At 39.5% G+C, this 25927-nt stretch overlaps 1 protein-coding gene and 4 non-coding genes across 5 annotated transcripts; all 5 read right to left on the bottom strand.

Moving 5' to 3' along the window:
- Window positions 1–535: 535 nt before the first annotated feature.
- TRNAS-UGA lies at window positions 536–617 on the bottom strand. The gene has a single exon. It is a non-coding gene; the product is annotated as a tRNA-Ser (tRNA).
- A 944-nt stretch (window positions 618–1561) lies between these two features.
- Window positions 1562–1643, bottom strand: TRNAS-CGA. Its single transcript has one exon. It is a non-coding gene; the product is annotated as a tRNA-Ser (tRNA).
- Window positions 1644–4155: 2512 nt separating this feature from the next.
- On the bottom strand, window positions 4156–4237 carry TRNAS-UGA. Its single transcript has one exon. It is a non-coding gene; the product is annotated as a tRNA-Ser (tRNA).
- Window positions 4238–5814: 1577 nt separating this feature from the next.
- LOC110879921 (mediator of RNA polymerase II transcription subunit 30) lies at window positions 5815–9740 on the bottom strand. Its single transcript, XM_022128464.2, has 4 exons — window positions 9635–9740; window positions 7890–8209; window positions 6202–6285; window positions 5815–6099 (listed from the first exon to the last, which is right to left on the bottom strand). Exons 2-4 carry the CDS (start codon window positions 8196–8198, stop codon window positions 6001–6003), a joined length of 492 nt encoding a protein of 163 aa, XP_021984156.1. The 5' UTR covers window positions 8199–8209; window positions 9635–9740; the 3' UTR covers window positions 5815–6000.
- A 14655-nt stretch (window positions 9741–24395) lies between these two features.
- LOC118482522 lies at window positions 24396–24502 on the bottom strand. Its single transcript, XR_004868556.1, has one exon. It is a non-coding gene; the product is annotated as a small nucleolar RNA R71 (small nucleolar RNA).
- Window positions 24503–25927: the final 1425 nt, after the last annotated feature.

Genomic DNA, 25927 nt, shown 5'->3' with positions numbered 1-25927 from the left:
ATGATTTTTTTACTTTTCACCCAAAAGTATTTAATAAATTACTTTTAACCAAAAACTATTTGTTTTTTTTACTTTTAACACAAAACTTTTTATCTTTTGCAATCTATCCTCACAACTTTTTTAGCTTTCAACTTTGGTCCCTTATAGTTTTCATTTTCTGCAAATTTTTATGTTTATGCTTCGTTCTAAATCTTGTGACTTAACACATCGCAACGTGCGTCTTTGGTTTAACGTTTTTACATTTCGTTCTAAATTTTGCGAGTTAACACGACACAACGTGCATGTGTGTGTGGATGAACGTTTTTACATTGTCTATTTTTTCCCGTTTGACAGGTTCAACATAACGTGCGCGTCCTAAATCGACTTAGTTATAACTAAAGAATTCCCGCCGCATTGCGGCGGGTCGTAATTCTAGTTAATATAAAAACCGAATGATCTCAGGGACCATCAGAGGGTACAAAATCCTTATAATAACAGCAACAGCAAAAAAAAAAAAAAAAAAAAAAAAAAAGAAACCCTTAAAAAAGAAAATGGTCGTCGACAGCAGGGTTCGAACCTGCGCGGGCGAAGCCCAACAGATTTCAAGTCTGTCTCCTTAACCACTCGGACATATCGACTTATTTGTTTTCATTTGATATTTAATTGATAATGTATTTAGCACTAAATACTTACAACACCTCCAATAATCTTTTTCCTGAGATCACAAGACTGGCCATTTTGTTTGGTTTGATATAGTAACAGCTCACACACCCATCTAAGCTAACGGGACTTCAACCATCGACCTCTAGTGGAGGGGACACCAGTTAACACACTAAGATACCATTGAGCTAAATGCCCTTTGGTAATAATTACGTAGTTAAGCGAGGTAAAAATAACGTCTATATTTACTTTTACTTGGAAAGGTTTATGATGTTATCAACGAACACACCAACATCCAACATGTCTCTCTGGACTAAAAACGGGTCAACATGTTGCTAAAATCGTCCAACACATCACATCCCCCTATGTACTTACCAATTGTTGATATTATAACATTTGCATAACCCAACAGTCTAATATACTGTGAAAAATATATATATATATACAAAGAGTTTTATAAACATATTATTATGTGAGAATAACAAGACAATACATGAAAGAAAATGAGCAATGGACTAGATACTGTAAAATGTGGCCGATACATGAGTTTGAGTAGTAAAGTATTATGAAGCCTTAATAAAAAGGTGGTTTCTGATGTTGCATGAGTGAAAAGTTGATACGCGGGTGTTGGTTGTATAGAACATGAATTTACGATTTTACTTATGGCATAAAGTGTGATATACAAGCTATGTCAATTCGCTTTAATGGGTTCACGTATCACATGACTATACATTTGGTGCAATTTCTTAAGTTACACGAGTGAAAAGAGTCAAAGACGATGAAAGGTCACATAATTAAAATCGAACCGAACCAAACCGTAAAAACTGTTTTACTTATTGGTTTAAATCGTACCATGACACTGGCATGACTCCATGAAAAAAAACTAAAAAAAATACATGAAAACATATAACAAAAAAGATAACGTCGACAGCAGGATTCGAACCTGCGCAGGCAAAGCCCAACAGATTTCGAGTCTGTCTCCTTAACCACTCGGACATATCGACTTTTGTTGAACAACTTTAAAATAATCTATTTACCAAATTGCTAAAGGCAGTGCAATGTTAGTGGATCTTCACAGCATTTCAATTAGCAATAGATCTTTTATCTTTAGCTTTAATAAAATAGGATTCGAGCCAGTCCTTAGCCACATTAGCTCTCCATGAACCGAATATATGGATAGCCAGCAGTGGCGAATCCAGGAATTTTTTTATGGGGGTGCGGAACATTTTTAAAAATTTTAGGCCCCAAGGTATATAAGTAAAAAAATTGGTTCGTATCGGGTCGGTTCGAGTCGGGTCGGGTCATGTAAAACAAAAGAACATCAAACTAAATGGTTGATATGGTCCTCTTAGTAGATATGCCCTTCTAATCTCATCTCGTTGATTATATGATTCAATCGGCTTGCGATTATAAGGATCCGAAGGAAGAGTATCCACATCAACGAATTCGGAAGATGTATCAACTTTCCTCTTGAGAAATCGCGCCATAACGTCCCTACTCATGGTTCCTATTGGCTGTCACAGACAAATTGATCTATAAGTTCATGGCTCCATAACATATTACATAATGTATCAAGTATTCAAACACTAGAAATCATAATGTAAATCACACTAAAAATCATCTAAACATCATATACACCATTAAAAAAAAACCCAAACATTAGGTCTGATCGTATATAACCCACTTCAAAAAACACAAAATATCATCATCATCATCACTAACAAAATATAAATATATAATTCACCACAAAATAAAATATCATCACTAACAAGAAGCACATGTCTCCTACCATCAAAAAATCACTTCCGGTGGCTACCGGTTCCGTCATACCCACCAAAAATCATCAAAAATAACAAAGAAAAATACACGTGTTCGATCGGCAGTGGTATGATGGCTGATTACGGTGGTATGCGGCTGCTGTTGTCGCTGATGTTCTGATCGCTGGCGTGCGTGCGTGCAGGGATGATAGAGAGCGGGAGAGAATATGTAAGGGTTTGGGCTTGTTTATTTTATTTTAGTTAGAAATATTGTTGATTTCTTGGGTTTGTTTATTGGGCTTAGACTTAGTAGTGGGCTAGTTAAAGGTATTGGCTATTTGACTTTAGTTATTTAGGTATTAAAAGTTATATAATTTAGGTAGTGTTTTTAAAAAAATAAGAGTTTACTAAAAACAATTTAAAATATAAATTGATAACACTTTTTACCTAAGGGGTGCGGACAAAAAATTCCAATGGGTGCGGATGGAAAATTCCAAGGGGTGCGGACGAAAAATTTCAAGGCGTGCGGACGGGATTTTGGACGGAACTTAGCACTAAAAATTTTTTTCCCAGGGGTGCGCCCGCCCACCTTGGGCAAGCTTTAAGTCCGCCACTGATAGCCAGTATAGGTGATTAAACAACCCGTGATTTTGAATCAACCGACTTGAACTATTGTTAATCCGTAACAAGTATAAAGTTAATTTAGATAAATAACATGAACCTGTTAAAGGTCATAAAAGCATATATTTTAGTGCCTACGACATCTGAAATTTCTTAACCCTTAAGAGTCACTTCGTCTTTAGTAGGATCGGTTTTGCAATTAAAAAAGTGGTTACGGTGCAGCTTGTTGCCCGTTTAACTGCCGTTTGTTTGTAATTTGTTGTTTTGGCATTTTATAAAGTATTAATATTTACCTTTTAACTTTTAAGTCAATTTTTTTTCTATGTTTAAAAGTTAGATCCCTATTGTAATAGTATAGTTATTTTACTCGTACTTAACGTACTAAATATATATTGAAGCATTGAACGACAAACTTTGCTTATATGCTTATATTATTTACAATAATCCTACAGCATACATAACAAGCATACTAGCAATAGAGAGAACTCTACTTATGATATATGTTTCAATAGAAACGTTAGGAAAATTACATAACAATAAAAGATAAACAATGAGAAGTGGAAAAGAAACATCAAGAAGGAAAGCTTAAATAACTTTCTGTCGAAAATCTAACGATTTTATTATTTGAACAAGAATTACAAGAACAAAGACACTGATCATAAGTCGGACATAATCAAACAAGTCTAATTGAAACAAATCGACAAAGACAAGATGAATACAAGAGAACCAAACTAGAAGAATGATCGACTTATTGATTACCGATGCTTCAACGGGAGAAGAACAAGGCCTTATATACGCGAGGCTTGAACAGGTTAACGGCTAGATGACGACTTTGAAGGGAAAATGCGCGTTTGGAAGAAAGAGCGGCCAAAACATATTATGAACAAGGCTTATAAGATTTAGAAGCCCAAGGACGTTCAAGATCCAACTAAAGTAAAGTAAAACCCAAAGAACAAGACACAAAGTTAGAAAAAAATTATAAAATAAAACTTTTAGAAAAAAAATATAAAATAAAACTTTTCAGTTATAAATTGAGTTATGTATTTTAACAGTTTCGATCAGATACGAAGAAGCAATTATGTATAATGAAATAAGCATTGACATTGAAAGAGGATACTGATGTTAGAAAAAACGAAACCGTCGACAGCAGGGTTCGAACCTGCGCGGGCGAAGCCCAACAGATTTCAAGTCTGTCTCCTTAACCACTCGGACATATCGACCTTGATGTCTAGCTTCTGTATGCTAGTTTATTTCAACTATGTAAACCCATTCTAAGACTAAAGGGTATGGAGAGGATGGGCTTGGAGGGGATGAGCCGCCACGTAGGCTCGGCTTGAAGGGGATGAACCTAGGGGGTGGGGGATGAACCCCTTTATATATATATATGTATGTATGTATAGATGTATGTGTGTTAGGAGAGAGGAGAGAGGATGGGCTAACCCGGCTGTGGGGAGCCGCTTGAGCCGGGCCGGACATGAGGGGGGTGGTGTGGGGGACCCGCGCCGGTCCTAGCCGGGCCTCAGCCGGCCCCCATACCCATTAGTCTAAGTAGCCTTAAAGATGCTGTTATCATTAACTTATTTACTTTTTTTTTTATGAAAAAAAAAAAGTCTATCAACTTAAGACAAATTTATCTATTCGAAACTGCAAGGGGATGATCAAAGAAAACAGTATCTTTAATGCTACTTAGAATGGGTTCCGCAAACCCACTCGACAAGCAAGCGGAAACATTGGCAAGGTGGTAAACCCACTCCGTGGGTCGCAGCATCTCTCGGCAAACCCTTGATTGGCAAGCCCTACGTGGCATGTGGTGTTGGACGAAGACATTCCCATTGACTAGGAGGGATATCAATCGTAGGAGTGGTGTATCGGACGAAGATGTTCTCATTGAGTCGTTACAAGAGTTTAAAGGTCTTAAAGACAAAAGAGCCGCGCAAAAGAAGCCATTACGGCATTACCCACGATTCCTATTTGATTTAAAAGACAAAAGACGTTCCCCACACCCTTCCGTCTCATAGGGATCATAAGAGGCTGCTGTTATACATATAGAAATTCTGAATTTTCAAGGGGCTGTTGTTATACATATAGAAATTCTGATTTTTCATGGCTCGAAATAGTTTTGAAACAAATCAACCTTTCATGCAGTCGGGTCAAAGGGAGCTACTATTCTGGAACTCACAATGGAGTTGTGAATCTTATCAAGAATCTTCATGATAGTGAATACACAATAGATTTAACTTTGAGCCTTTGCAATGATTGGCAAACTCCTGTGCAGAATTTCTCTAGTGCTCATGTTAAAGCTGAAAATGTTTCTTTTGATAAATCTTCTGAACCTTGGTCAAACTCTTCAAATATGCCATGCAATGTGTACTTGATAAAAACCTGTGTTTGGGTTCGGCATCAATCGACAAGGATCCTATCGATGAAATGAATTGAACCCTTTCCCTCTCTGTTCCTGTTCTTTCTTTTATCGTAGTAACATATTGGCATCAAATCAAAGCAACCTAACTGAATCTTTGGCGTTATACAAAGATTATGAACACACGCGATAACTTTAGCTGATATATACCCCTATTAAATGGGTCCATCAGGTTCAACGTCTTATCTCTAATGGGCTGAACATCCATACTCCCATCACGAAAACATGACTCATTTTGGCCCGCAATAAAAAATGGACAGTTCCACCAAGCCCGTTTTGAACCCAGCCTGACCCATATCTGAATTTTACGCATTCACTAGCAAACAATAAGCACCATCAAAGGTTTGGCACATAATTAGGTATTGTTTTCCTTGGTTATAAAACTAAAACGGTCGATAGATTAGCTTTCATGTAAAAACTAATTTGGTAATAACTGCTATATCATTACAGGTTGCACAACTTAAAATATTAAAATAGCAAAGTTTCACTACACATACAAAACCGCAAAAACAACTTGCCTATCTATTAGAGTTCAACCATTGTTATAAAAAAGGCATATTAGCTTCATACTGCTACAGGACTTTGCCAAGTTGAAATGTCTGTAATAAGCTCTCGAAGCTGATCTATGAGAAGCTTTAAATACTTGTTTTTATCCTCAAGCTCCTAAAATGTATACGCATATAAAACATGTGTTAGAAAATTTTGAAGCATAAGGTATGCTTTTTTTCTCTATTATTGTTTCCAAGCTCTTACGATGTGACATACCTTCCTTAATTCAGAAGCCCGTTCTTCCAGCTTCTCGGCATCCAACTCATCAGTTGACATTGGATCATTATCATAAGCCTTGGCCTTCATTAGGGTGAAAACACATGTTAGGTCAGTTACCACATAAACAGCCAAAAAAGATGTTTTCACAACATAACTTAACCGATTGGTACATCCAAAACAAAGGGAAAATTAAATTAATTTGCATCATCTCCACCATTTCTCAAAAGCCATGAAAATACAAGTTCCTATCATTACTCAACACCATCACTAGTTCCTAAAATATGAGCATAAAAAGCCCCTTAACTGGTGGAAGTCGGAAATGACATTAGACCATATGGAGTAGGGGTGGGAACACGGCGTGGAAGCCCCTCCACGCCGGGCACACCGGCCCGCATACAACGTAGAAGGCGGCGTGGGGTTGGAGGCGGCAAGTTCTTCACTGGCGTGGTGAAGCTTTGGTTGGCGACGTGGCTCATTTTGATTGATTCGTGGCTTATAGCCCCCCCCCCCCCACACACACACACAACAGACACACACACGGTTTTTTTTTTTTAAACTACTTATACAAAAATTAACCTCCTCCTATATAATCTAACCCATTCTAACAATTTTACCACACAAAAACTCCCATTTCATCTCATTTCTCTCTTCAAAAACTTATATAAAATAGCCACGATTCCATGAACCGAAGAAGAGGACATTGCGTTGTGTGAATCTTCGCTCGCAACCCTTACCAACCATAGGCCTCGTGAGTCGTGATCCCTCGGGTCCGTTTTGGGGACGGATTATCCAACAATTTTGTATTTATTGGGCGGACACCACCCGAACCGGGGATGCACCTTCTTCACGTTTCAGGAGTATTCGTTCGAACAATTAAAGATTTGAGACGGTTTTCAACGCTGTGCAAAACGACGATGATGAGCTCACAAAAGACGACATGATTCAAGTGGTCCTCGTCAACTACAAGCATACGTGCGGCCGTGACTTCAAACACGTTTTGGCGTGGCAAATAATAAGATTTTTTGTTTAATTATGTTTTTCCGTTTATTTATGTTTAGGTTTAATGTTTAATTTTCATTATGTAATGTTTAATATTTAAGTTGAATTATGTAATTTCTATTTTCTATGTTTTATTTTATTATTATTATTAATGTTTTTTTTTAATTTAATAGATTTGTTATAATTTTTAAATATAGAATAAATGAATAATAAACAAAAAAGTGTGTGCCACGTGTCACGCCACCCTTTCACGCCCCATCCCACCCCGCCCTTTTTGCACCACGCCACTTTTCTGACGTGTGTTGACGTGGCTACCACATGGCGCTTCACGCCCCCTTTTCAAGCCCTCCCACTCCGTATAGTCTTACGGTGAGGGGAATCATTCCACATCCACCTCCGGGCGTGATTTCCTGCTGCAGCACCACAAAGGGTGGAGCATAGTGTTCCCGCTCATCCCAGCCTCTCAATGTCTTAAATTTTAACCATTAACAAACAAAACATTCAACAAAATTCAAGGTCAAACATAACCAATCATCCAGTTCTCTAGCAACACATAAAAAGCCCTAATCATTCTCAACTACAAGCATTGTAATCAGTTCAATAATCACATAAAGGAACGTATAATACAAACAGAAAAGAAAAAAAAAACATTCTTATTAAAACAAGAAAAAAGAATAAGAATGTACCTTTCTAGAATTGGGAATAGCATTGATAACGGAGCGCAGAGCGGCAACAGATGACCTGTGCCGGATACGTGCTTCATCGAGAGCTCCACCACCAGTCTCAGACTGATGTGTGGTGTCAGATGACGTGGCATCGCCGTTGTTTGGCGCGTGATGATGGGCGTTAGGTGGAGATGCAGTGGACCAGAAATGAGGGTTACAGAGTTCATCGTTCATGGAGGATAAAATTTGAAAAGCTGACTCTATTGTATCTTCTAGATATTTTTGCCCCTCAATTGCTAACTCTTGTGTCGATTTGTTGGTTTCTTCCATTGATTTGGAATCTGAAGAAAGAAAATTTGGGGATCAGAAACTCAATTGGTAAGGTGGAGTGTGATCCAAAATTTCAGAGGGTAAAGAGTGCACAAAACCCTAAAAGTCGATACTGATAAAAATTTATTAAAAAAAAAAAGCGAAACTATTTTGATTAAAAACAGTTTCGTCGACAGCAGGGTTCGAACCTGCGCGAGCGAAGCCTAAAAGATTTTCAAGACTGTCATCGACTTTAGGGTAAATTACTTTTTGAGTCCCTGTGTTTTATGGGTTTTAACTAGTTGAGTCCAAAAGCAAAAAGTTTAACGACCTGAGTCCCCATAAGCATTTTCTTTAACCATTTGAGTCCAAATTTCTAACACTGTTAGAATTTTTTGGTTAAGTATTGTTAAATGACCAAAATACCCTTATAATTAAAAAATAAAAAAAATCTCTGTATCTGTTATATTCCTTATCTCTTCATCTCTCCCTCTCATCTTTCTTTCTCCCTCTAGACCACCATCAACACAAAAAGGCTCAAAGCTCGCCACGAAACAGAGACACCGAGCAGAAAGAAATAGATATATATATAGAGAGAGAAAATAAAGAAATTGTGTAAAGACGATGACAGAAGTTCGATTAAACATCGACGATCAGTTTATATATTCAGCATCAGAGGTTATATGCTGCAGAATTTGTGACGAAGCAGAGTTCGAAAGCTGTAAATCATGAGAAACTCCATGTTCATGTTCAGGAACCGTAAAGGTACGTCCTCTGTTCCCAAATACAAAGGAAAGCAACAACAAGATTGCAATTAACCAAATTCTTCTAACAAGAGTTCAACAATTAGGATATCAACGTTTTTATCAATGGTTTTCCAATCTTAGCTTTAGATTAGAGTGTAAATACAGAATTAAAATCACCGGAAAACCAGAAAATCAAAGCAATTTTGTGTACAGGTGGTTCATTCCAAAAGAACTACCGCAAAATCTAGCATAAACATGCAAAATTAGTTAAAAATTAGAGGTTTACATACTGATTAAAGCTAAATTACAGTTGCACAAATCATAACATACGCAGAATCACAAGAATTAAAGTGTGAATCAAAGCAATTCTGTCTACAGGTGCTTCATTCACAAAATAACTACCGCAAAATCTCTCATAAACTTGCAAAATTAGTTAAATATTGGGGTTTAATATACGAATTAGGGCTAATTACAGTCATGCAAATCCAAATAGACGCAGAATCAAAACAATTCGAGTGTAAATCATATCAATTCAGTGTACATGTGGATCATTCACAATGAACTACGGTAAAATCTCTCATAAACTTGCAAAATTAGTTGAAATTAGGGTTTTACATACAAATTAGGGCTAAATACGGTTACACAGATCGAAAATAGATGCAGATTCATAATAAACTAAACAAATAAAGATCAAGTGAAAAGGTTATTTACCTGATTTCGTGTTTGATTGACGAGATTCTCTTGTGGCTGTGGTGGTGACGGTAGTGGTGTTAATGGTGGTCTAGAGAGAAAGAAAGATGAAAGGGATAAGGGGATTTTTATTTTTTAATTATAAGGGTATTTTGGTAATTTAACAATACTTAACCAAAAAATTCCAACAGTGTTAAAAATTTGGACTCAAATGGTTAAAAAAAATGCTTATGGGGACTCAGGTCGTTAAACTTTTTGCTTTTGAACTCAACTAGTTAAAACGCATAAAACACAGGGACTAAAAAAGTAATTTACCCTCGACTTTATGTGTGAGGTACATAGAGTTTTATTTATTTTTTAGAGTAAAATGCACGGATAGTCCCTGTGGTTTTGTAAAATAACACCTATAGTCCCCAACTTTTGAAAATTACACCGGTGCTCCCCGTAGTTTGACAGTTTGTTACTCGGATAGTCCTTGGAGTGGATGGAGCTTAGTTTTTGATGTTAAGTGAAGATAAATTGACTAAAATACCCTCCATGAAAAAACAATAAATGTAAAGAGTTAATTGCTCGGATGGTCCCTGTGGTTTCACGTTTTTTCACGTTTAGTCCCCACCTTTTGAAAATAGCATGTATGCTCCCTATGGTTTGTCATTTTGTTACTCGAATAGTCCCCCAACATTTACTCTGGGGACTATCCGAGTAACAAAATGACAAACCATAGGGAGCATACATGCTATTTTCAAACTAACTGACATTTACTCAGGGACTATCCGAGTAACAAAATGATAAACCATAGGGAGCATACCTGCTATTTTCAAAAGGTGGGGACTAAACGTGAAAAAATTTGAAACCACAGGGACCATCCGAGCAATTAACTCAAATGTAAATATAAAAAGAAATACCCTCATCTTATCTCACTTCCTCACATCATCTCATCATCTGCAACTCCCACCACCACCTACACCCCCCATCCTCTACAGTCACCACCAAACCACCGGCAACCAATAACCCGCACCGATATACCGGCGAACCACTGTCACCACAAGTCACAACCACCATCACAACCTTCGATTCCGACGAATCTGATGTTAACCAAGATGAATGATTTCGGCGAATCTGATGTTGGTCTAGTTTGAAGGTACATCGGAAACATCAGATTGAAACCACATGGACTAAAACTGGACCCGAATGCCATTAGAATTAGACAGTGCTAGGCAGCAGGGTCATTGATGCAATTTGAAACAAAAATGTGAGAGACTAGAACTTATAGAATTTTGAAAATTGGGTGTAAAAATGTCAATTGAAACCACATGGACTAAAACTGGACCTGAACGCCCTTTTAAACCTCACTTACACATCCCATGAGTACCTAACCTTACCTTCTCTACATCTCTACATCCATCGTTGTTGTATGTAATTCGGTTCCTCAGTTGCAATGACAGTAGTAACACTACCATATCCACAATTAGTTTTCAATCGCTTCGACAAAAATGCAATCACACCTCCAGATTATCACACCCCAGGATTACATTTCACACAAGCTGTTTTGATGGTACCTAAAAAAATGGGAAAAATTGCTATGGCGAACACAAATTCAAGTATAGTAATTGACAAAGAACAAGAATTCAAACCTTCGTTTGAGGAGTATTTGAAAGCCATGGAGGCCGTTAAAAGCCGCGGAGAAAAGCGTAAAACTTTAATAGAAACACCACCGGTACGTGAAATTGAGGAAGAAAGTGGTGATTCCAGTGGTTTTGAAGAGGGAATTTTAGTGTGCAGAAAGTGGGTATTTCTTTTTATATTTAAATTTATTGTTTTTTCATGGAGGGTATTTTAGTCAATTTATCTTCATTTAACATCAAAAACTAACCTCCATCCACTCTAGGGACTATCCGAGTAACAAATTGTCAAACCACAGGGAGCACCGGTGTAATTTCCAAAAGTTGGGGACTATAGGTGTTATTTTACAAAACCACAGGGACTATCCGTGCATTTTACTCTATTTTTTAATTTTTAATAGTAACGGGTATATATACTTTTCACACATACTTAACATAAAAGTTTAATAAACATTTAGTGTAGGAACCATTTGTATTACGCTTGAGCAAAGAGTGAGGATCAAATGTGTAAAAAATAAAACTTAGTGATTATATCCGTTGGAAATATTAATGAAAATGGGTTTTCACTATATTTTGGACACAAATAACTATGTGTATATGTGTTGTATATATAATTATTTCTGGGTTTGTGTTCTTCTATGTGAAATGCCGATGCTCAAGGTCTATGGTTTGAACAATCAAAAACGAAAAACATGGAAGAAAATATAATAACCAAATCAGAGATCAGATATAAATATCAAACAGAAACATTATTCATTTGCCTTGGTTAATTAACAGATAGTAATAAGCCTTGTCAACTAATATGTCTTAACTCATATCATGAATAACAACTTTGTTGACCATTTCAAATCCATTTTAATACAATTAAAACTCAATTATTACAAGATTAATTATTTTGTTTATTACAAGGTTAATGAACATGGTGGTTTATACTCGATAAAAGGATGGATTGCACTCTTTTTAGTTTCCATAACTTTCCAACAACATGAGAGGCCCTCAAAAACTATTTCACAACTTCATATTTTCCACAAAAACAAGAACACCGGATAACCCGGTGGAATCTTAGGTGCAAGAGCCATATCCAACAATACACATATTGTTCCGATTGTTGTATACTGAGAGATATATGTATTCGGCTAAGAAGAAGGGCGAACTCTGTTTTAAAGGACCCATGTCAAACACAATACCCAACCAAAACCATCAACAACAATAGTTTTATTCTTACAGCGGACGACCGCACATTCGTACAAACAGGAAAGGTAAGGTTGAAATTATTCTAAAGACGTTGGGCATATGGTTTTGTAATAAGCAAGAGCATCTTTATTATATTTTTAGTTATTAATTTTAATCGAAAAGTATACCTAGTTCCTACATCTCTAATATAATCATCCACACAATTAGTTTAATTAACTCTTGGGTGAATTACGCTTTTCGTCCTTTATGTTTGTATCGAATTGCAATGGATAGCCTTTAACTTCAATAACTGTAGTTACAATCCTTTATTTGAAAAATTTGTTACACCTTTCGTCCTTTATCACTAACCAGGTTAAATTTTCAGTTAACTTTGGTCACATAAGGTTAATTTAGTCTTTTAACTTTAAAATAATTTTAATAAATAAAACAAAAATAATTTAATCACCACCAACTCCTAGTATTTACTAATAATTAATCTAAAAAATAAAAATAAAACACATAAACTGAAAGAAATCAACCTTGATGATTATTCTCATTTACAATAGATGAATATATACAGCAAGTAATAACAGAAATCAAGGAGAGAAATACTCCTTTCCATACATACAACATTGACTAGAAATTATATATAAAGAATACATAATTATTGGCTAATCATCAGCTGTTACCCCCCTTCAATCGAAACGGTGGCAGTCCAAGACGAAGCATGTTGCGAAAGACTTCAAATTGAGCACGTGGAAGACTTTTGGTGAAGATATCAGCCACCTGAAGATTGGTCGGAACGAACTTAGTGTAAAGTTTCCCAGAGTTAATAAGTTCCCGAATAAAATGATAATCCAAGTCGATATGTTTTGCACGCTTGTGAGAGACCGGGTTTTGGGTCATGAATAAAGCGCTCTTGTTGTCACATAAAAGCGTAGGGCGAGTCGGAGGGAGAGCATGTAATTCACGCAGTAGATGAGTAATCCAGACAAGCTCTGCAGCAGTGTTCGCCATGGCACGATACTCAGATTCACAACTGGAGCGGAAGATAGTAGGTTGCTTCTTTGCACTCCAAGACACTAGATTCCCACCAAGAAAAATGGAATAGCCGTAAGTTGACCGACGGGTGTCTAGGCAACGCGCCCAATCGGCATCAGAATAACCAATGACACAAGGTTTGTGTGGGCGGCTGTAAGTAAGACCAAAGGAAAGGGTCCCTTTAACATAGTGAAGAAGACGCTTCACTGCCCTGAAGTGATCAATAGTGGGATTTTGGAGAAACTAAGAGAGTTGATTCACTGCGTAAGACAAATCTGGTCTAATAATCGTTAAGTATTGCAAAGCTCCGACTAATGATCGATATAATGTGGGATCCGAGAATGGCGTCCCATGAACAGTAAAGGACTCGTGTGGAGCCAATGGGGTGCCTACGGGTTTAGAGTCATATATCTTAGCACGAAGAAGTATATCAGTGGCATACTTAGCTTGTGTAAGAAAAAGACCAGTGTCAGTGTAAAGAACTTCTAGACCCAAAAAATAGCTAAGATCCCCAAGATCTTTAATGGCGAACTCACGGTTCAAACGAGAAATAAAATGGCGAATCTCAGTTTCATCATTACCTGTGAGTATGAGATCGTCTACATAGACGAGTAGATACATGATGTGAGAATCCTTTTTGAGAACAAAAAGAGAGGTGTCGGCACGACTGCAAGTGAAGCCATATGAAAGAAGAAACGTGCTAAGACGTTGAAACCACGCTCGAGGGGCCTGCTTGAGGCCGTATAAGGCCTTAGATAATTTGCAAACATGATTTGGAAGTTGTGAATGCACAAAACCAGGTGGTTGCTCCATAAAGACGGTTTCCGTTAGATTGCCATTTAAAAATGCGTTCTTAACGTCTAGTTGATGCAATGTCCATTTGTTAAGCACCGCTAGTGATAAGACAATGCGTATCGTGGAAGCTTTAACGACGGGGCTGAAGGTATGAGAAAAATCCAACCCCGGTACTTGCGTAAAACCTTGAGCCACTAGACGCGCCTTGTAACGTTCAATGGAGCCATCCGAATGATATTTCACACGAAACACCCATTTTGAACCAACTACATTAGCAGAGGAGGGTCGTGGAACTAATGTCCATGTGTTGTTTTGATGAAGCGCCTTTATCTCCTCATTCATAGCTTCCATCCATTTTGGATCTTTAGAAGCCGACTTGAAGCCCCGGGGTTCAACAATAGAAGTTAAAGCCACATGTAAAGCATGAGAGTGTAGGGAAGCTAGGTCCGCTTGATATTTAGGTTTATAAATACCCGCCTTGGCTCGTGTTTGCATAGGGTGAGTGTTTGAGGTGGATGTATGTGGGATAGGTGCAGGAGGATTGATGTGCGGTTGGGATGGTTCGGTGGGTTCGGTTGGTGTAGGAGTAGGTTCGGGTGATGTAGGTGTAAGTTCGGTGGGTGTAGGTGAAGGTTCGGTAGGAGTAGGTTCGGTTGGGGAAGGCTGGGCTTGTTCGGTACTGGGCTCAGATTCAGATTCGGTGGGTGTAGGTGAAGGGGAGTGTGGGCCGGGTGGAAGAGGTGTAGAGATGGGGCCGGTTGGGTTTGTAGGTAGTGGATCAGTTGGGTGGGACAGTGGACATGTGGTTGGGCTAGGATTAGGAAGTGGTGTGTGGAAGTAGTTTGGGTCAGTTTGAGTTGAAGGTTTTTGAGGTGTATTGAACACAACAGGTGGGATGGATATATCATCGCAAAAGGAAGTAAGGATCAAGGTGTGAGGTGGGGATGCGGAATTAGTGGTTTTAAAGGGAAATAAGGTTTCATTGAAGCGAACATGGCGAGTAATAAAAACCCGATTGGAACCCGGATCCAAGCACCGAAAACCTTTGTGTGTAGAGCTATAACCAATAAACACACACGGGAGGCTTCTTGGCTCAAGTTTATGTTTTGCATAATTACGTAGATATGGAAATACTTGGCAACCGTAGACCCGAAAATTAGCATAACACGGCATATGATCGAATAATAATTGAAAAGGAGACTTGTTGTCGACTAGAGGACTTGGTACTCGATTAATAATGTAGGTAGCCGAAGTAAATGCATCGGTCCAATATTGAGCCGGAACATGTGAATTAAATAACATAGCCAGACCAGTTTCTACAATGTGTCGGTGTTTCCTTTCAGCACGCCCATTTTGTTGGGGCGTGTATGGACATGAGTATCGATGAAACGTGCCATTGTCTTCAAATATTTTGCGAACTGTGTGATTTACAAACTCAGTGCCGCTATCACTTTGAAAGACCTTTATTTTTCTGGAACACTGAGTTTGGACAAGGTTGATAAATGCAGATAAAACTGCGTAAAATCCTGTTTTGCTTTTAAGAGGATAAAACCAAGTGAACCGTGAGTAATCATCGACAAAAATGACATAATAACGAAATCCATCAACATAAGTAATAGGAGCAGGGCCCCACAAATCACAATGCACCAAATCTAATGGAAAAGAGGCACGTTTGTCATTAGAAACAAAGGGTAATCTATGTCCCTTAGCAAGTTGACACGATGTGCAAATGTCAGGTTTTGGTAACAAAGAATTAACTGATAAAAGACCACATTTATTCAAAATAGAAATAACGTCAAAAGAAACGTGGCCCAAACGGGCATGCCATAATTCATAGGAGGCTTTATTGGAAACATCCGCAACAAAAACTTGTGGTCCATCGTTTAGCAAATAAAGTCCATCAACGCACCTCCCTGTTGCAAGAACCTGTCTTGTCTTGCGATCCTGAATATGAAAATAATGCTGAGAAAATAAGACATCAACAGAATGATCGGCCGTCAACTTGCTTATAGATAACAATTTCTTTGTGAGATTTGGAACAACAAGCACATTACGCAGATTAATATTGTTGCAAAGTTTATAAGACCCTGTATGAGTAATTGGGAGTTTCTTACCATTACCAAAAACAACCTGATTATTACCTTTGTATGGAGTAGAGTGATGAAGACACTCTTCATCAGGTGCCATATGATCAGTTGCGCCAGAATCCCCGGTCCAATCAGGGGTGTTATTGTGAACATGACATTGGGCATGAAACGCCTTAGCTAAATCATCATCTATATTAGGAGCTTGAGTGGCGAAAGTATGAAGTTTTGGACATGAGGAAGCATAGTGACCGGTGGTTCGGCATAACTGGAAATGAGGAGGTCATCGATTACCACGACCTCTGGTAGTAATACCCTTAGAATAATTGCCCCTGGACGAAAACCCAGGACCTCGGCTGTAACACCTCGGAAATTCCTGTCCATTGAAATAAAGACACGTGTCATGAGAGACAGACGTGTCAGGAAAACCGGATCAAATAAAAAGATGTATGGTAGGATTTTTAATAAAAAGGGCGTCATGTTATTTAAAATACCTCTGAACGACCCAAGGGCGACATGTTATTAAATCACCTCTGAGCGACCCGAATTTTATAAATCCCAAGATCCTTAAATCATTTGATAAACATCCTACATGATAACCGGTTGGTTCCAAATAAATAAAGTTCCATCTTTATTATGGACTTCGGATTAGTAAGGTTTGTTACTACTGAAAATACTAAATAAAATCCTTGTAAATGGAATCAAGAATAACTATGAAGCTTGTTAACTATAATGGGAATCCAAGACTTGTTCTTGGTGTTTCCGTCACTTTACAAGTCCCATAAAAGGTCACATGAAGGAGGAAACATGTAAGACCTATCCAAGCATGCAATGGCTGAGCCAATGGCCCCACTACTGAAAAAGATGGACTGAATTCGGAAATGGTTTGATTGCATGGTCAAGACTTAAAAGTTTACAAATTTTTGTCCTCTGACCAACGGTTACGGACCGCAAGGCTCAAGGCTTACGGTCCGTAAGGAGGGTACCTGGGCGATTTCAGCAAAGGTCGGTTACGGACCGTAACCAATTCAGCATACGGTCTGCAAGAGATGCTTACGGACCGCAAGGCCTTAAGCTTACGGTCCGTAAGGCTGTCGCTGGCAGCAGGTTTTGGACAGTTGCCTGTTCAGCCTGTTGCACCAACTTAAATGGTGGTTTTTCGAAACATGGGACTTGCTAGGCAGTTTTTAGCCACATAGGGACACCTGGGGTGATCACACATCAATTGTAGACTTGCATGTCTTGATCTTGAGCTCATGGGTGCACTATATAAGGGTCAAGAGTTGTGACCATTTGATCATTCATTTGCATCTTCACTTCTGGAGCTCCTGGACAGCTATCAAGTTTTCTTAGGCTCCATAATCCTTCTTAGGACTCTTGTAAGTGTCCTTAATCCCCTCTAATTACTTTTAGCTTAGTTAATTAGCTAAAAGTCAAACCATCGTAATTAAGGTTTGACTTCGGGATTAGTCCATAATTACTCACTAATATCCCGAATTAAAAGTACCTTTAAGTAGGTAATTATGTGGGTAACAAACCCTTAAAAGGGTAATTCCAGAATCCCACTCTAACTATGCTAATTGTCGAGTCAAAGTACATTATAAAAAGTCAACAGAAATGACTATTTGCGAATTAATGCATAATTAGCAATGTAGGTTACATGCAATCTGTTTGATCATTAAAATAACTTGGTAATTAAAGTAAGAACATGTTCCAACATGTTCAACTCGACAATTTTCTGTTTAGGCTCGGGTTGGAGCCGAAAGTCGCAAAGTTTGACTTCTGCTTTGACTTTTAGTTCTGACCCGTTTAAGCCAAGATTAGGATTGCCTTAGAGCTTCTTTTGAACCTATTTACATATTAGTATAACTCTCTGAGATTATACAACTTGGTTCATTGGATATCCTATTCACATGCATGTTTCCGTTAATCGCTTATATGTTGACCATTATGCCCATTTGACCTTAAAACGTGATTTTTGAAAATATAAAAGGGTAGGCACCTTAGCTACTGATTTATAAACTTGCACCCAAAATTTGAAGTCAGTTTGAGGTCTAGATTAAGAGTTATGCTCAATAGCGTAATTAAGAGCTTCTTTACTAATTAAATGGCGTAAATTACGTATAACCTATTAAAACCCAAATTTTTATACCAAACTTTTTACCCAATGTTATAAATTAATATTTTGGGATTTTTGGTGATTTTTAATTATTTTTAGGCTGAGCATAACTTAGTGTTCTAAGATTAATTCGGTTTATGCCGGTTTTGCCCTTTTTAGCCATAAATTGAGTTTTACAAATCCTTTTGACCTCAAACCAATTCCTGCTGATTTGTTATGAAAAATAAATTATTTTGAGCCTTCTGGAATATTAAAAATATAAGCTTTTTTACAGAAAACCCGGAAATGGCTCCAAATCGCCTTTTTAGGCATTTTTAACGCATAAGTGTGCACTAGAACCTTATTTAGCATAAGGGTTTGAACCTACTGATGTAATTAGTATACTTGTATATTTTAAATAGTAGGCAAATGTTTTGAACTCAGAATTTCCAGAATTGACCTTTTAGGCACATGTGAAATTACCAAAATGCCCCTACGGTGCATAGTAAGGTTAAAGATAATAAATTTCACATAAATTTGATACCCTACTGTTATAACTTAGTAAATTAAATATATTTACTAATGTAATCAGACCTGTAACTTAGGTTATCATTTTAATCCTTTTTCACCTTTTAAAATGACCAAAACGCCCTTTTGAGGCATAGTTTTGGTTTATAATCATTTGGGGCATAATGGAAGATATCATTCTGATATCACAACATATTTTGAGCATATTGACTTCAGAAACTTGTATTTGACTCTTATGGTTACTCGTTACGCATTATACGCGTTCGGATCGGCTTAAGTGACTAGTTTGGCCATTTTAGCCGAAACGGGTCAAACCATATCTTTTTGGTCTCAAAATTCAGAATGTGATTATATTACCCATATAAAACAAGTGTGCAAGCTTGTTGGGTCAAAACCACATTCTTAAACGGTCTTCGCCTTATTGTGCGTTTAAAACCGTAATCTTTATATAAAACTAACCGGTCTAAGCTTAAGACCCGTTAGGATTCTAATAGGTTATTAAAACCTTAATTTCCAGATCTAGGAGCTCAGTAAAAGCTACTTGCACTTGTTATATTTGGTTTATACTTTGCTCAGGTAAATACGTTTAACTTATTTTCCCTATACGGGCTTGGGGTACGGTATATAAAATACCGCTTGGTCGGGAAATTGACCATAACCGGTCTTGGTTATGTGCAGTCAAATGAACCCGTTTGAAAATGCTGTTTTGTTTGTTTAACGCCTTTGGGGGCTTAATGACCATGTCCCGGATATCATTGGCATCATTCAAAGAATGGCCACGACCTTAGCACTCGGGTGTAGGCGTACACCCGTAGCTCTGTATAACATGTATAATCGTCGGTACGAGAGAAGTCTCGCGGCGGAATTATATTAAGTGGTGTGTCTATTAATCCTTAACCCGGAACGAACCCGGGCTACTGAACGCAGAACGAACATGTAATTCTTTTACAAGATTATTAAGCAAATAATTGTCCCAAGTTATAAAAAGTTTTATGCCACGTGCATTTAAATCAATTTTAAACATTTTCAAAATGAGTCAGTTAAATTGTATTTACCAGTGTAAACTGACGTATTTTCCAAAAAGACTAAGTGCAGGTACTACGCGTAATAGGCTGGTCACTCCTTAAGCATCCATAGAAGTCTCGCAAGCTTAGGATGCATGAAGTCTGTTGAAATGAAGTTTCCTGTTTATTTGATTCTGCCTGTGGATTCTATTTCGACATTTTGTGATACTCGAATATTACAATAAATTAAGTTGAAATGAATCTATCTTTGCTTCCGCTGTGCAATATAATTTGTGTTGTTTGACTATGATGATATCAACTACGTCACGTTAATCCCCCACCGGGCCCACCGGTGACATGTGGAAATTAGGGGTGTGACAGGTTGGTATCAGAGCCAACACTGAGTGAATTAAACACTAGTCTTTTGTGTTTAGTCTCAGTGCACGAATTGCACATTCTTCGAGTTCCGAGTCTAGACAAAGAACATAGGACAAACTCTGTTTTGTTTTATTTTTGGGTCTTATTATATGTTGTTGTTGTTATCTAAAACTTGTATGCAGGTCAACATGCCACCAAGATTTTTTCGCGGACGAGGCAAGGCCCCTGTCACCGGTCACGACCACGAAGCCGGGCCTTCGCACCGGCGTACCCCGTCCATCACCATGAGCACTAGTCCACAAGAGCCGTGGAGGCTCTATGTAGAACCAGGGAGACGGTCAGTCTCCCTTAGCTCTTCACCTTCTTACCAGCATTCATTTGGGCCCCAGTCAGAAAATGAGCCCAACGAGCAACCACCCTCTTTTATACCTCTGCAGAGATCCAACTCTCACCACTCCTTTGGTGACCCAACTCCAACCTTCCAGAGCCGGTTCAACCCGGCCAACATTTTCCAGAACCTGTGGGTTTTAACCCACTTGGACCGGAAGACCACTTCTCTGAGGAAAATGACATGGACGAGGATACTGACCCCATGGAGCCTGCTACAGGAACGCCGAACCACCCCATCGAAATCTCGGATGGGTCATCATTCCACGGATCGCCGTATCGCAGTCCGGACAGTTATCAGGAAAGATTCAAGCAGTAGGACTGGTACTTCACGTCTTCTGAACACTCGTCCCCGTATCAGCAACAGCAGCAACAGCAACAGCAAGATCCTTCTGAGGATCAACGATTTGTGGCAGTCACTCCGCCACCACCACCACCAGTGGAACAGCAGCCGCCTCCGGAGCCACCGAGGCGGAGGAGGTCGAACGCACGGATGTCCGTGCGAGGGGGTGTCCGCATCAGCACACCCCAACCATCAAGTGGCAGCCATTATCCGCCACTTCAGGAGGAAGAGGAAGAACCACAAATGGGGGGTCCATCAAGCCCCATTCCAGAAATTAACTCAGTGCCTATGGCACCTCCGTTGGGTTTTGACAACCCGATCCCTGCATACGCTGGTTCAGCAGCGTATAACCCCTTTGAGCAGCCAGCGCATACTCATTACAACTTCGGCTATGCGGAGGTCGATCCATATCAAGTAGCTCGGGACTACAACGCTCTTCACCCTGAAGGACCATATGGAGGACCATGGACCACTGGTTACCCGACTTATGGGTACCAGCATCCACCACCTCCACCTATGTACCAGCCGCCACAGCCACAGCTGATTCCGCCAGAACGTCAGTAGGAGGTTCTTGATAGGTTGAACCAGGTCGAACAAGAAGTTCGAGAAGACCGCAGAGAGCGGCAAGGCTTCTTCAAGGGTCTGTCAGACTTGCTGAAGGGGAAGTCCAAGAGGAGGGGTCACTGAAGACCTTGTTGTTTGTTGCTTAGTTGTAATCAGTCCCTGCGTGGACTTGTTGTTTCTGTATTCAGCTCATGCGCGAGCTTGTTGATGTGTGTAAAATGCAACATATAAATCACATCAATTAAGGCATAAAACTAACCCTTTTTAAGTACTAATGTTGGAAAAAGAGTGTTTTTGTCTTCCTTTTGTATTTTCAGGATGAAATGAGCTCAAAATCACAAAAGAAGCAAAAAGACAGCTAATTCTACCATAAATACAAGAAAAGGAACAAAAGTGGACTGCCCGGACCCTCAACGGCACCTCCCAAGGCAAAGGAGAAGAAACAGAGTCTGAACACGCCCCGTGTCCAGCGAACACGGGGGCGTGCCCAGGAAGCAGCAGAAAAGACAAACCAGTAGAAGCTTCCATTGCCCACCACGGGGCCGTGTCCAGCGAGCACGGGGGCGTGGTGAAAGTACAGCAGGCGCATTAATTGTAATTCGCAATTACAATTAATGAGGAGAGAGAGTGCCAGGCGGGCACGGGGCCGTGTCCAGCCTTCTGTTCAGCCTATAAATAGAGGAGCTTGGCTTCATTCTCTCTCATCCCTTGGCACACCACCTCTCTCACACCTCATCCACCACCCACCACCACCATAACACCATCATCCACCACCATCATCCATTGTCCATCGTAGAGTGTGTGAGTCGTCTCGGGATCCAAGATTGATCATAAGAGTTCTTGACAATCAAGGCCATGTTTGCCTAAGTCTCTTACATCACTTGGTGAAGACAAGTGTTTAGTATAATACTTTTTATTTTTAATCTTTTGCACTTTTTATTTGGTTTTGTATTAATGACTTTAATAACTAGTTACTTATGTTGAAGGTGATCTTTCCTTATCGTTTGTCCGTGGTGTCTTGGCATTATTTTACTGTCTATATAAAATAAAAGATTTTCACCATTCATATCTCCACGGTCTATATGGAGGTATGTTGGCTACCTGGTCGGGGGTTAAGGGAACGGTTTGGTAAGGGTCTTGCCCTTGTTCAGCGTTTAGAGGTCCTGCTTGGGACCTGGGTCAAATTTAGTAGGATCTCCTTCAATGCCCATAGGTATTGGATGGCGGGGATCCAAACTCTTTGACCCCCTCATAAGTTAACTACTATTAATACTATAACCCGGCTATTTAGGACTGTATCCCTGCTGACTCAGACTACTTAGCCGAGGGTAACGTCACCGCCAAAAGCGGGGCCTACCACAATTTGCATTAATAACTTAATTCATTATCTTTCAATAATCCGACCCTTTAGGATTGTATCCTTGCTGACTCAAACTACTGGGTTGAGGGTAACGTCGCCTTCAAAAGAGGGGCCTACTACAATAACTAAGATAATCTCTTAAACAAGTGCAAAAGTGCAAAAATAATCAAAGGTTATACTAATACACGTGTCGGATCCAAGTGATTCATCTTGTCTATCTGTTTTTATTATTTTATTTTTCAGCATTTAGTTAGTTTTTATTTTCTTAGTTAAAAACATTTTTCTAACCTTTTGATTTGATTAGACGTTGAGGATAAACCGGTATTAAAAGCTCTTGTGTCCTTGGACGACCTCGGTATCTTACCAACACTATACTACGTCTACGATGGGTGCACTTGCCCACATGTGTGTTTAGTGTTAGTAAATATCGTGTTTTATAAATTTAAAACTTGGCTAAAAGTGTAAAAGGGGCTTAAATATACATCAAAAATATAACACACTTCACGCACATCAAGTTTTTGGCGCCGCTGCCGGGGACACAAGGATTTTAAGAAAGTTAGGAATCAACGGCCTAATCATATTTTTATTTTCTTTAATTTTTTTAGGATTTTTCTTAGATTTTCAGCTTCTGCAGAGCTCAGCACGGGGCCGTGCCTGGTCGGACACGGGCCGTGCTCAGCAACGTTACTGGCAGTTTTTGTTTTTCAAGTTAAAGAAGGCTGACCACGGGGCCGTGCCGGTGCAACACGGGGCCGTGTCCAACTTCCAGTAACTGGGATCTGAAAAACAATCACTGTAATTCCGACCACGGGGCCGTGTTCGCTCAACACGGGGCCGTGGTGAACCTTCTGACCAACGTTCTTTTCTGTTTTTATTGCAGGACTTGGAACCCGACGCCGTCCTCACATAGTGTATGAGCTCCAGTTCCAATAAAGACATAAAGGAACCGCTAGAAGAACCCGAACGCTTTCTCAGAAAAAGGTTAAAAGCCAAAAACCAAGAGAAGGTTTCGGGTGATCCACCCCCAATGGCGGACCAACGTACCCTTATGGATTATCTACGGCCCACCGTAGGTAATCTAGGCGCCGCTATCAATGCTCCGAATGTCGAAGCCAATAACTTCGAACTTCGACCGCATTTGATACAAATGCTCCAAAACTCCGCAACCTTCCATGGGCTTGCGGACGAGGATCCTCATCTACATATAACTAATTTCTTAGAAATATGTGATACCTTTCGGATCAATGGAGCGTCAAACGACGCCATCCGCCTCCGTATGTTTCCATTCTCACTAAAAGACCGAGCGAAAGCTTGGCTCAACACCCTCCCAGCTGGATCGGTAAACACCTGGGATGAACTAGCCCAAAAGTTTCTATATAAGTATTTCCCTCCTTCTAAAACTGCTAAATTAATGGCTGAAATTAATACATACTCACAAGAGGACGGGGAATCCTTATATAAAATATGGGAAAGGTTCAAGGAGCTATTACACAAGTGTCCCCATCACGGCCTCGCAATATGGCAACAAGTATCCACTTTCTACAATGGATTGTTGCCACACACTAGGCAGACACTTGATTCTAGCTCCGGGGGACTTTTAGGTAATCAACGCCCACACGAAATATATAATCAGATTGAGGAAATTGCTCAAACCAATTTTCAATGGCACACTCCCCGGGGAAATAAGTCTATCGCCCCGGGCGCCCATAAGGTCGACGAAAGCACCTCTTTACAAGCCCAAATCGAGGCCCTTTCTTCAAAAATAAAAAAATTAGAAATGACAAAAACAGTCTCGGTTATGGCTTGTAAAGGGTGTGGTGGGTCACATGAAAATTGGAGTTGCATGAAAGAAACGGACGATCAACAAGAAATGGTAAACTACATTGATAATAGACCTAGGCCGTCGGGTCCTCCAACGGGAACTTACAACCAAGGATGGCGAAACCACCCAAACCTTGGTTGGAGGGAAACCGGCAATAGTAGTAACCAACAAACCCAACGAACAAACTTTCAGCAATCAAGAAATGAGTCATAAAATTTCACTCAACAACAAGGTGGACGAGAAAGGCTCGAAGATACTATATCTCGCCTCGTCTCCGACACTGATAAGAAAAACTCGGAAAGATTTCTACAATTAGAATCTAATTTTAGGAATCAACAAGCTAGCATTCAAAACATAGAAAAACAAATAAATCAACTAGCACAAAATTTTTCCGAGAGACCGCAAGGCGCATTACCTAGCAATACCGAAACAAACCCAAAGGCGCAAGTTCACCTCATCACACTACGAAACCGCACCGTGGGGCCTGCAGAAGTACCTCCACCAACGGAAGAAACAATGCCAACACATCTGCAGGAAAAGAACTCTCCCCCATCACCAGAGCCTACCAAGGCTCCTCGAGTTCCGTACCCCGGTAGGTTAATTCGTCAAAAGACCAATGAGCAATTCGCAAAATTCGAAAGTCTGTTAAAACAATTGCATGTCAATATTCCTTTTATCGAAGTCCTAACCCAAATGCCCAAATACTCTAAATTTATGAGGGACTTCCTTACACATAAAAAGAAAATTGAAAATTTGCAATTAGTTAATTTAGGCGAAGAATGCTCTGCCCTCGTACTCAATAAACTACCCCAAAAGAAAATCGATCCCGGGAGTTTCACGATTCCATGCTCAATAGGGGAATCACCCGTTCGCAATGCCTTGGCCGACTTAGGGGCTAGCATTAACCTCATGCCCTCATCGATGTTCAAAAGGCTTGGCTTGGGAACCACGAGCCCTACAAAAATAAGCATACAACTAGCTGATCGATCAGTCAAGTTCCCACAAGGTGTCATCGAGAATGTCTTGGTTAAGGTAAGCAGATTCGTTTATCCAGTTGACTTTGTCATACTCGACATGGAGGAAGACACCGAGGTCCCCCTTATCCTAGGGAGACC

Source organism: Helianthus annuus, chromosome 9, assembly GCF_002127325.2.
Source record: "Helianthus annuus cultivar XRQ/B chromosome 9, HanXRQr2.0-SUNRISE, whole genome shotgun sequence".
Lineage (NCBI taxonomy): Eukaryota > Viridiplantae > Streptophyta > Magnoliopsida > Asterales > Asteraceae > Helianthus > Helianthus annuus.
The sequence above is the reverse complement of the archived record's forward strand: the minus strand, read 5'-3'. Positions and strand labels throughout refer to the sequence as shown.